Source organism: Tetrao urogallus (genome assembly GCF_951394365.1).
Source record: "Tetrao urogallus genome assembly, chromosome: 22".
Lineage (NCBI taxonomy): Eukaryota > Metazoa > Chordata > Aves > Galliformes > Phasianidae > Tetrao > Tetrao urogallus.
Genome location: NC_136835.1, coordinates 4,053,549 through 4,065,726, shown reverse-complemented (window position 1 = coordinate 4,065,726; position 12,178 = coordinate 4,053,549). Strand labels below are relative to the sequence as shown.

At 50.4% G+C, this 12,178-nt stretch overlaps 1 protein-coding gene across 3 annotated transcripts; it reads right to left on the bottom strand.

Moving 5' to 3' along the window:
* Positions 1–413: 413 nt before the first annotated feature.
* Positions 414–11,159, bottom strand: B3GAT1 (beta-1,3-glucuronyltransferase 1; the record flags this gene model as incomplete). Of its 3 annotated transcripts, none has more annotated exons than XM_079545710.1 (4): positions 414–500; positions 5,420–5,716; positions 8,107–8,615; positions 11,048–11,159. In XM_079545710.1, the coding sequence occupies 4 exons, from the start codon at positions 11,157–11,159 to the stop codon at positions 414–416; spliced, it is 1,005 nt and encodes a 334-aa protein (XP_079401836.1). The 3 variants fall into 3 exon arrangements, with proteins under 3 accessions (XP_079401836.1, XP_079401837.1, XP_079401838.1); XM_079545711.1 differs by lacking the exon at positions 11,048–11,159 and having other exon boundaries at positions 8,107–8,446; positions 8,530–8,615; XM_079545712.1 differs by lacking the exon at positions 11,048–11,159 and having other exon boundaries at positions 8,107–8,446; positions 8,533–8,615.
* Positions 11,160–12,178: the final 1,019 nt, after the last annotated feature.

Below are 12,178 nucleotides of genomic sequence, written 5' to 3'. Positions count from 1 at the left end.
CAGTCTGGACGCAGGTATGAGAAAATATTTCATCCTTCACTCTAGCAAACCAACTGCAGGGTGCACTCTGGAGATACAGACGATTTAAATGCACCAGAATGCTCAGGTAATTAAAGGTGAGAAGCCAGGGCACGAACAAACAAAGGAGAAGTCAGCCACCAGCATGCATGTTTGCTTTTTCCTCCTCTCCTTTCTCCTCCAGCAGTGGTATCCAGAGACACTATATGCTGACCTTAGCTAAATAGATACATAATGCCCCATTTGGGGTTTAACCTACACCTTCCCTTATTGTCACTGACTGTGTGTGGTTTGTGTTCTGTCACTGTTTGGTATTTTCCTCCTTTGCTGCTTCTCCTTGCAGTTCCAGAACATGAGCTCTCACCTGGTGTTGGTCTCCACTCAGCTGTGCACGCTCAGATTTCCACATTGGGATCTGTGAATCCTTTCTTCCCCTCATTCACCAGCACAGGCTTTTCTGTCCTCGTATGCCAGACTAAAATCTGAAGAAACCAGAAGTCATTAGCTGCATCCCTTCACTGCACTAACAAACATTCTTGCACATTAAATCAATAGTGCAATTTAACCATCTACCCTGGGGCCTAATGGTGCATTCACAGCTGCAAGGAGCTTTGCATAAAACTTCATTTAGGTTGGCCTGCTGCTACCCAGAATGCACAGTGCACAGAAATTACCTATCTTATAGTGTACTGTCTTGGGACATTAACCTGCTCTTTCCATGTGGTTATCAACAATCTTCCTCCAAAGGCTCATCAGTCCTGCCAATGATGTAAGGCCGTTCCCTCATCGCCAGAGGATCAGATGCACGTCTCCCACAGTCTGGATCCTGACTCTGGTTCTTGCTTATAGCGTTAGCCCACCCTTGGGCAGCGTGGAGCAGTTTGCTGGGTGCAGAATGGAAAAGCCATCTCTTGCCATATCGGCTCACATTGTGACTGCTTGCTAACCTCATTACACTACTTCTTTTTAAATTCTTTCATGACCCTGAAGAGGTGATGAAGCGCCACTGATGGGAGAAGTCCTTACTGCTGCTCTGGTTGTCTGTTGCCACCTCTGCTCTCAGAGGTACCAGAGCCATCAGCTTGGTACAGAGTACCCCATCGCTCCCACATGCTCAAGGCTCCCCATGCACACCTCCTCCAAAACGCCAGCCCCAGTGCTGCTCCTGCTATTCCAGACCAGGTACAATGCATTGCATCACTTTCAGGGCCCCTCTCCAACCTACTGAAACCAGCACTGAAGCACATGGGGATGTAAGTTCTACTAAAATCTGAGCAGTAAAGCTCAATGTAAATCAACACCTGCAAAAAATAACTGAAAATAAACCAAAACAAAACAAAAAACCAAATGGAAGAGGTTGCCTGACATCTGTGGTGGGGGAGTTATTATAGCTCAATAGTTCCTCTCAGCCATGCCATGCTCCAAGCTCTGCAAACGCTCTCCCCTCACCAGACTCAATTCTGCTCAGTGCTCAGCACTACAAGCTGTACTGCTGGCAGCAGTTTTGTCCCTTCAGAGATGTGGCTTCCTGCTCCCTCTCACCTGCTCAGCGATGGTTCCTCCTCACAGGGGTCTCCCTCTTGTTGCCATGACAATGCTCGGCGCATTCAATCCAAATACCTGCAAACAGCCTTGTACCCACTCCCTGCTTTTCTGAAAAACGAGGCCGCGCTCTGCTTCTAAAGGGTGAACAAAGCACTCCTCAAGCCCTTCTAGTTAAACAGGAGCCCCCCACCTTCCCAAGAAGCCACTGCTATTACACTGCTGCAATTACTGATTTACTTCCTAATGAAAAGCAAAAGCAAACAGGTCTCGCCAAGCAGCTCTCCAGGCAACGTCAGCATCAGCTACGAGCTCCTCGTCCAACAAATAGAATAGCCAAGCCTTAATGCAGTGCAGGTGCTGGAAAGCAAGCTGGTGGGCAGTTCTGCTTTCCAGCAGGAGCAGGGAAAAGCTGCTCCCATACAAACACCGCCAGCAACAGGGCTCAGGCTCCCACAGCTCCAGGCACCAAGGCACAAATACAGATTAATAGCTTTTCTTTTCAATTGCATCCCGCTTTGACATTGTTAAATCAGAGTGCCAAAAAGGCAGTTATGTGGAATTAACTGACCACAACTGACTGATTCTCAGAGTTTGCAGCTCAATGCAGCAGCTTCTACCATTTCTCACACAGCGCTCTTTAATATGGGAGGGAGAGCACCATTTTACACAGCAACACCTGCTTTTGCTCTCAGCTTGATGCTTTCCACAAGCAGCGTTGGTTTGATGTCTCTCAGAGCAGCTTTGGTTTGTGCAAACGTGCAGTTTGCATGGGAGAAAAGGGGAGGTCTGAGTGCCTGATCTCCCCTGGGCAGTGGTTCCTGCAGGTCACCTGCATTCCCTTTACAAATCCTCACTACTGCAACACACATCAGTCATTGACAGCCTTGTCATCCAGAATCATGAGGCTTGGAACAGGTCTAAGACTATAAGGCTTCATTGCCATTGCAAGCTTTTTCATTGTCTTCCAACAGGAAATTAAGCAGGCAAGTCAGCCTGTAGTAGGAGGGGGTCACGGGATTTCCAGTACCAAAAGCCCTCCATAGAAGGCAGCAATAGCTGCTACTTGAAACAGTAATTGCCAGCTATGCAGTTCTACCACCTTGAAGGTGATAGGTGTTACAGGCAGAGCTCAACAACACAGGAAAGGGTTCTGGTGGTCCAATCTGAGTTACCACAGCCACCACATGGTCCAAAGGTCCTGGAGCAGGCAGGGTGCTGCAAAACCCAAACTGCTCAGATGGCTCAGACAGCTTTCAGCTTTGCTACAGGGGGATGGAATTGGCACAGCAGTTCTGGAGACTCATCAGGGCTCAACCAGGCAGAAAGAGCCCTCCAGGTTCTGCACGTCCCCCTAAAAATCACCAGCTCAGGCACTGTGTGTGAAGCTTTACCAACAAAGTGCTGTCACACAGCAGCCAGGGTACTGACTGCTCACTGCAAACCACACCAACCCAGCAGCCCAATTTCAGGAGAAATCTAAGCAAAAGAAGGGCAGATCTGCTCTATCCATATCCCGCTGCTCAGCCCCTGAAAGGGAAGGAACACAAAGAGCTCACAAAGCCAACTCCCTGCCTACTCTGCAGCACCACAGGGTAAGATCAGGAGGAAGCAAAGCACTCCTTTACAAGCTTTCTTGCCTTAGGCTGAGTTTTTCTCTCCTTCCTGTCCATTAGCAGTCAGCTTTAGCTGTTTTACAGCTGTGATGTCACGAAGCAGCCAGCCCTGGTCCCTTTTGCTGCGTAATTCCTTGGCTGCTGCAGGGCCAGGCTTGCTCTCCTCTGATGCAAAAGGATTTATCCCTCTTTCAGAGCTGGTTCCCAGACCTAAAGGATTGGTTGGGGTGCAGGCACTGCAGGGACACTCTGCACTCTCTGCTGCCTGTTCTCAGCCTGCGTGTGTGACAGCAGTGCCATTCCCATGGTGGCATTTCACACTGCCCACACACACGCTGCCGCCCAGCAATCCCTGCCCAGCACACGGCTGCCAGCCAGTTCCCTTCAGCAACATTCACCTAAATGCCAGGCTGTGAGCCCACAGCTTTAATCCCACATCACACTCAGCCAGGAGGGAAGGAGAGTGGAGGAATGGCTGCTTTTAGCTACCAAAATCCCCTGAGAGCACAAAAGCTTGCCTCACCCAGAGAACTATACGACTGCATCCATCTGGGGAAACAAGGAGCTGCATGGGCAGTTGGAACAAGCAGCACATCATTTGCAGTGCCCTTGTATTTTGTGGTCTGTGCTCTCTCATGCTGTTTGAATAGCTGAGGCCGCTGACAAGGTCTCTGTCCTTTAAGGGCTCTGGTTGAGCGCTGCAGCTCATTTCCTCAGGCACTCATAGGAAACAGGGAGCAGAATATGTCCCAGTTACATCAACCTTATGGGAACACGAGATCTTTTAGACCTTGATCCTGTCAGATGTAATGTGTCAACGGATTGAAGAGAGCTTTGTGTGCTGTGGGGGAAACGTAGAAGCAACAGGACACAGAAATATACAGCACGCTTGTAAAGCCACGTTCCCTCACAACCCTACTGCTAACCAGCCTGGGCAATTCACTTTGACTTCTTTCATTTTCTTCTTCATTTTTGGTGGATATCAAATTAAGAAGACAAACAGAATGTATATCTTCAATCAAAGCGTAAGGTTTTTGCAGGACTGAGCATCTGTGGGCTGAAGGCAGCTGACCATTACGGCACTATGCAGCAAGGGCAGCCCTTCTGGAGAGCAGATGTCTGCTACACAGTTCTCTGATCCCTTCTTAACGATGGTACCTGAGCACATCATAATCTGTAATGTAAATCTGACTGCAGAGCTTTACAGCTGTGAGCAGACACTTGCTAGGAGCACACTGGCCCATTGAGAGTCTGTACTCTCATGCTGGGGACCCCAGAGCACAGCCACCTCTTGTCCTCCTCTGCTGCTTGTTCAGACTCTCCTCCTCATCAGAAGGGTGAACAAAACAGCAATTCGAAAATGGAGGCTGCTGGCAATGGCTAACAGCAGAAAGGCAAAGCCCAAACTGCAAAGCTGCACTCAGAGTTTGCCAGGAACAGACAGCATTCAGTCCTCAACAAGGACCCTTGTAAGATCCCTACAGCCATGCCAGAAAAAGAAATAGAGTCTGCCTCAAATCCTGGGCAGCAATTGCTGCTTCCCCTCCAGCTCTGACCTGCAGCTCTGCGTGCAACACTGGCACGGCAGCCTGTCTGACAGCACCATTTCTTACCTTCAGCCTTTTCCTTCCTCCCTTTCCTCTAAATGCCCCAACTCTTCTGTGCAGCCTAAAAGCAACCTGGGCATCTCCCTTGATCTGCTGAAAGCACACTAATTTCCAGCCAGCATTTGCTAGCAGGGCAGTAAGGGGGGGAAAGAGGCAGAAAGACCTAATTGCAGGGCCAGGCCAGAGCTTTTTGCAGGAAAAGCTTTCAGCTCTGAAGTGGATGAAGACCTGGAATAGATGGCCCAACACTGTCTCTGTCTGCAGTAACAGCTCACTTGTAAAAAAAGAAAAGTCCTCCTGGGATAATTGCACAATGGAGGTTGGGTGGCTGCCTTCTACAGACAAAGGCATGAGCACTACACAGGAGTCTCTGATCCCAGATAAAGTCCCTCCAGTGCCTGCCACCCGCTCACAAAGATTTCAGAGCACTTGACAGCTCCTCTGTTGCTGATGTGCTCTGATTGATGCCTGTCACGCTAACCAGCATTGTCTCATTGCATCTCGCACACTCCCGTCATCCCACATAGATATCCATCTGCTGCCTCTCATATTGGACTGGAGAGTCTTTAGGGTAAGAACCATCAGCATGCCCTCTCACCAGGTCCTCACATCCCATGTATGAGGAAGAGACCATACCTTAGTGCAATTGGCAGCTTTCGGCTCAAGGTCGTTCAGGGTGACCAGCTCCCGCAGCAGGCTGCTCTCCTGGTAGCCTCCCTTCACTCCTCGCAGTTTGAAGTACGCCTGAGATCGCTGGAGGATCAGTCTGAGGTTCACAGCAAACCCTGCCATGTCTATAGCAAAGGGCCGATGGGGGTCAAACACAGTTTTCCAGCCGTAGACCTTCCCTGCTGCGTTCACTTTGGGGGATTCGTAGCGCAAGCCACCGACGAAGGCTACCGGCCACACCGACACCTTTCTGGTGCTGCGCATCTGGAGGCAAAGGAGAGAGAAGGGCACGGTGGGGGTGTGCTGAAGGAGGGGAAACACACCTCCAGCAAAACACCTTCACCTTCCCAGTGTCCTGCAGGAGACACGTGGGGCTGGGAGCCTGGGTGATGCTCCCAGGCACCGCTGTGACTTGGAGCAACGGAGCTTTGTGCATCACTCACCTGTAAAAGGATGTGCATCCTGGGGCTGCAGAAATGTGGTGTTTTGGGAAGGGGCTCACAGCCATGGGACCAGGCGTGAGCTCAGCTGCTAGGAACAAAGCTGCAAGCAACTGAGGTTTAAGTGATTTTTTATTATTATTTTTTTATTATTATTTTTTTTTTGGTCAGAAGGCCTTCAGAGCTGTGGGACATCAGTTCTCTGCATGGATGGTAGGGCAAGTCAGATCAGCCAGGGGAAAAGCATGTTGTCCAAGGAATCCGGGAGCAACGTATCTTGGAAGAAAGGTGTTTTCTCTGAAAGCTGCAGTCTCAAGCTATGAGACACAGGAAAGCTAAAAGAGCAGGGTTGGGAGGAGCACACAGGACAGGGCATTGCAGCTGGCCCTGCTACCCAGAAGGACATTAAATGCCTCTGCTCCCAAAGGGGTCACTAGAAATAGATAGGAGCTGTCAGGGGACACTTCAGTGTGTGTGCCTGCCAGTGCAGATGATCAGAACACCCGTCTGCCTGCACTCCCAATGGCTGGTCCTGCTCTCTGGCAGCCTCAGCCTCACGCTCTGCTCTCAGCCCAGGCTCTTAGATCAGGGATCTCCCAGAGCTAATCTCATCACTGCTAATTACTGCAAACGAGAGCAGAAGAGCTCTGGCACTTGCCCTTCTGCATTATACACACGCTAACAGCAGTGCCTGTCCACAGGGAACAATAATGCGTGTCTTCTGCATTTCACAGCACGTTCTGTTGGCTCCATGTAACCTTAACTGCAGCTCTGTATCAGAGAGGAGAAGGCTTTCTCAGCAAAGCACACGGGTGAATGAAGGAACCCTTTCTGCTTTATTAATGCAGCGTCTCTCTGAAGATGCTGCCAGCACCAGCCTCAAAGGAGGAAAGTGGAAGAAAGACATTCAGCTTGAGTTTGCTTTCAGCTTTAAAAGTGCGTATATTCTGTGGCTATCCAAGCTGAAGTGAGAGCCATCAGGGAAGAGAAAGGGGCATGTATGGAGTGAATAAACAGGAGATCCCTGGTATAGGAACTGGCAGCCACTGGAGAAGGAGGGAATCGTACTTTTTTTGTCCCACACTGCAGGATCTCAGCCTCAGAGAGTATGGGAACAGCTCTTTCCTGAGAGGTGAGGTACATATCTCCCTCCAAAGCCCTTTCCAGGCAGCATAAAGGGCTCCATGTTTCCAGGATATGAAGCAGGCGATGTCAAATGTTCCTCGTAAGCATGGCAATCCAGAGACAAGTGGACAGAACATCTCTGAACCAGACGTCCTGCGAGTGCTGTGCTGGCACCACTCTGCAACGGCAGAGTTCTCTGCTGTGCAGAGCAGGCGTTGGGTTCTTGACAGCTACAGAGTTTAACCACTGAACATGCTGGGATGAGAGCAAACAAACGCAAACAGCAAGCGAGGAGCAGATACCCCAGGGACTCCTCAAACAAGAAGAAACAGGGATGAACAGACAGCCAAGTGCAGCATGTAGGGATGGCAGAGAAGGCAACAGATGACAGCAGATCAGTCTGGAACCTCCTCCAGGGTGGGATTTGGGGGTTCCCTTGCTGGGCACGTGTGCCTGCCCAAGCACAAAGGACAGCAGATGATGCTCCAACCCTAACAGGGCTCTCCAAAGCATAAGCAGCTCTTCATCAGCTCTCTTGATAATAAATTAAAACTACCTACATGTTCTTCTTGCTCAGATCCCACCAGCTAGCTCCTGCTTCGTGATGACCACTCCTCCTCCTCATGGAAGTGTTTAGCTTGGGTTTATGGTACCAAGAGAAAAGCTTTATTCCTGCTCTCTCAGGAAAGCAGCACAGCTAAAAGCCCCAACTGCAGAAGCTGGGAGTGTGTGAGCAAGGCCAACAAGATCCCTTTCAATGCTGCCAACGACTCCAGTGACTGGAGCATGGATGCGTGCCTCCTGACCACGTGCCATAAGCTATGCTGGGATCCCCATTAATTTGCATTGCTTTTGACACCAGCACAAACACTGCAGTCATGTCACCAAGCCCCAGACGAATCACAGAAACATACATTGGCTTCGGTTGGATGGGACCTTAAAGATCCCCTGCCCAGAAACCTTCAGGACAGCTGCAGTGGGATCACTGCACTTAGGACTGATCCAGAGCACGGGAGAGGATGTATACAGCAGCTTTTGCAGCCCACATACTGAGATCAGCTGGCTGGGGCTCCTCCAGCAGGGTCTTACCTCCTCAAAGAGCTCCAGGCTGTAGGTGTTGTCATCATCAGCAAAGTAAACAATCCCAGGCTGGCTGTTGTTTTTGTTAAAGGTCTCTCTCAGCCACCTCAGGGCAAGGTTCCTCTGCATGGTCCCCCGGGGGATGCGGGGGTCCCTCATGTCTCCCCGCAGCTTGTAGTTGCGAGGGGTCTCCACGTTGAGGTGGGTGTAGTTGAGCCCCGTGTCCCGTAGCAGCCGGGTGATGAGGGGTGTGCGCCGCTGGGAGTCCTCCACCAGGATCCAGTGCAGGTTTGGCACATGCAGCAGGGTGTTGGCCAGGCGCGTCAGCTCTGCTTTCTGCACGGGCCGGCTGTAGGTGGGTGTAATGACGTGGATAGTGGGAAGGGTGTCTGACCACGGGGGTGGGCGAGTATAAACATATTCTGTCCTCACCACCTCCACAATGTCCCGGTCCGACAAGCAGTATTCCTTGGAGTCCAAGCCTGCAGCGAGATCACGCCGGGAGTCACCACCATCATCTGAGCAAGGGTACGAGAGAAGAAAAACCGCATGGACTCGGTCCTCCGACACCCCCCGTCCCCCCAGATGAGCCAGCAGGCTGTGTGCTGATAGCAGGAGGTCACCCTCACAGCCTGAGAGGAAAGGAAACAAGCTCAAAAGGAGGCTTGAATAAATAAGTACACAAATTAATAAAGGAATCAGGGACAAACACCCGTGAGAAACAAAGTTCCTGCTGCTAGAAAAGCTGCATCCATCAGAGCCTGAGAGCCCAGGACAGCGGTGCAGCTGAGTGCCCAGAGGAGACAGACTTGTAGAGCAATTAGATCTAGATAATGAAATTAGCAACAGGGACTGACGATCTGCTGTTCCCAAAGAGCTCCAGCGCTCTTGGCACCACGCTCAGCAGGGCAGAACTCATTGCGCTGGGACTGGGAGGTGGGGAATCAAACTGGGCTGGAGCTGTGGAACACACGGAGTCCCTGTATCACCTGAAGCTCCCAGCAGCATTGCTGGCCAGGACACTGCATACCCTGCTGCTTTCTGACAGGCCTGGGATGTGGCACAGGGAAGCAAGAGCAAGGCACTCTTCAGATCTAGAAACACAGAGCAGAAATACAGCCCCTCATTGTAGGCTTTTTCCTGCCGAAGCTTTACCTGCCTCTGACTGACTTCTCAACAAAGCCCTACCAGTTTCTGAACATGACAGCCCATTCAGTATAGTGGATCTGAATAATAAAGCAGCTCTGTACAGCAAACAGAGTCTCTAGAGCATAAACCAACCCGAACTACTAAAAGCCTTGCAAAGCAAGACTTGGCCACAGTCAGCTCAAGGTTAAAAAAAAAAGAAATTAAAAAAAAAATCATGCATTTGTCACTTATCCAGCCTGCAACTTTCACACGTTCACACTACTGCAGAGCAGCAGGAACACCAGCATCCACAGTTAGGAACTGAGAGAGATAAAGGGGCACCACCACTCTGAGGTACGCCAGCTGCTTTCTAGTGGGCGCCTGATTCTTAGAGCCCCAGATTTTGCAAAGCCAGCTGCTGCTGGGGACTTCAGATGAGAAAGAACAGGAATAGACTGCCATCAGATCTGACCCAGCAGGGTACTACCTGTGTGTTTTTCACAGCATGTTACACATATAGCAGCACAGCCTTTGATACAGCCCTGAAATGAATGAGGGATTTGTACTCGGCAGCTTTGAAGGAGGGAGGGTGCGTGTTCGTGGACCAAAGTGTCCTGCACAAGTGGAGATCAGGCCCTATAGAGGGTGAAGCACATCTGCATCACATAACACAGCTCTCTGACAGCACAGAGCACCAGAATCAATTCAAAAACGAAACTGCAAAATGCACTGGATACGGGCATAAAGTAATTAGCCAGCATGGAGCCTGAAGAAGAGATAGTTTGCAAACCCTCCCAGATCAAACCCTCCGCTGTAAATCCTGGCACATTTATCCACTGTCACTGTGTCCCCACTAGCATATAGATGCACATCTCATTTTCAGCACCTGCTACCAAAGGATCTCAGAAATGCATTACAAGCACATAACAATTTCTCCCAAGAGCTTCAGGTCGGTCTCTTTCACCACTCATTTTCCACTGAGCGCTCATAGAAGCACTCTCAGAGGAAGCATCTTACCAAGGGCACCAGCAAGTTCAGGACCAGGTCACAGCATGGCTGTCTCTGTGCTGTGACTTCAATGTCCACAACCATTCACCAACAAACTGGTCCTAGTTTTTAGGGGCACCAATTCAAATCATCATACAGACAGGATATTTTTCTAAATCCCATTTTGGAGCCCAATAGAGATCTCACATCCTGTGAAATACTGTTCACCTTTTGGAGAGGATCAGTCTCCTTTCTCTTAAGTGCTGTCCTGAGCCTTGTGGGAGTCCAAGTCCTCCAGGAAAAGGTAAAACTTTTCAGGATGGACTCTGAGCTTCTGACAATTCCAATGGCTCAGCAAAAGACTGCTCAGCAAAAGAATAAGAAGCTGCTGAGGATGGGAGTGAACATTAAAATGAAAAGGGTAGAAAATCTCCCAGAGCAAGGTCCTAGAGACAGAAAATGAGCTGGCCTTCCTCCCCAGAAGGATGCCCAGAGAAAGGAACAGCCAAGAAGAAAGACTCCTCCCTTAAAAAAAAGAGAGATCATTGGGAAATAAAACAAAAGTACTTTCCTTCTGTGCTCTGTTCCACTGAATCTGGATATAGGTGGGGAAGAGCTCTCCAAGAGTAGGGAGCGTACCCTGTGGCTTGGAGGTTGATGTCTCCAAAGACCCCTGGAAAGCACAGGGCTGTTCCTGCAGCAGAAGTGGGGAAGCTTCTGCATGAGCATGGACCAGGAGCTGAGATGGGAATGGCTGCCATGGAGAGATGAAATGAGAGAGATGAGGACGAGGGAGTGATGCAGACTTGGCATGGGCCGGTTTGATTTCTCTCACCCTTGTGCACTGCAAGCAGTGGAGCAATGGTGCTCTGGTGCCAGACGGTGATTAGTAGCGTCCAGGGCAGAACTATCAGCACGATAGCCAGGATGTCTCGTCTCTTCGGCATCTCCAAGACTGACTGGACCCACAGCTCCTCATTACCTAACAGTGAAAACCCCAGAGACAGAACAGCAGAGCAAATGGAGAACAGAAATAAATGGGCAGGAAGGAACAGGGACAGAGAAAGAGAACGCGAGAGAGGGAGAGAGCAGCGAAGGAGACACGACTCGTAGGTCTTACCAGTGCTTACAACCCACCCATTGCAGAAGCAGGTTTGGAGGGGCCTCAGCTGCTGGGACCAGGAGAGCGCTTCTATGGGATGCTGTTGGGCCCTCCAGCAGGAACCTCAGGCACCCATCTGGCAGGAAACCTGCAACACAAAGCAGAGATATCAGGCAGAGAAAAGTACCAGGGAACTGCTCCAGAAAGCTCACCAATCCTCCCTGAGAAAAGCAAACTAAACCAGGGCAGCGAGCGACAGAAACACGTCCAGCCCCTCCAGGAGAGATGGATGCCTCCTGGGTGCTCAGGGCTCCTTTTTCTTTTCCATCTACTCACTGAGCAAGCCCACTGCATCAGCCGAGCAGCACTTGCTCAATACCAGTTCTGATCCATGCCTAGAAGGGCCCTTCACCTCCAAGCCAGTTGTCCCACAGCTCACTAAGCACAGGCCTGGGAGGAAGCAGAAGCCACACCAGCTGCACCACTTGCCTGACGCAGCAGTAAGTGCTCTGACCAGCAGCCCCAACCCTCCATGGGACAACTGGAGGGAAGGCTGTGCTTGTGCTCACAGGGATATGGCTGCAGCAAAGCCAGCAGCCCCACATACTGCCTGTCTCTGTAATCCCTCAGCTCTGACCATCCCACTGGCACCTCTGATGCAGCCAATTTTAACTCAGGCTTCCAATGGCCTGTTCAGGTTCGTTTCTTCCATCTTGGAGGTGTTGCAAGTGGAGTATATTAAACTGCCACAATAGCTTAGTTTGATTCAATACAAGCACATACAAGATTTAAGCAGACTGTATTTTATCCCAGTATCTTGGCAAGAGAAGTACATCACTTAGCAGGGATACACACGGCGGACAG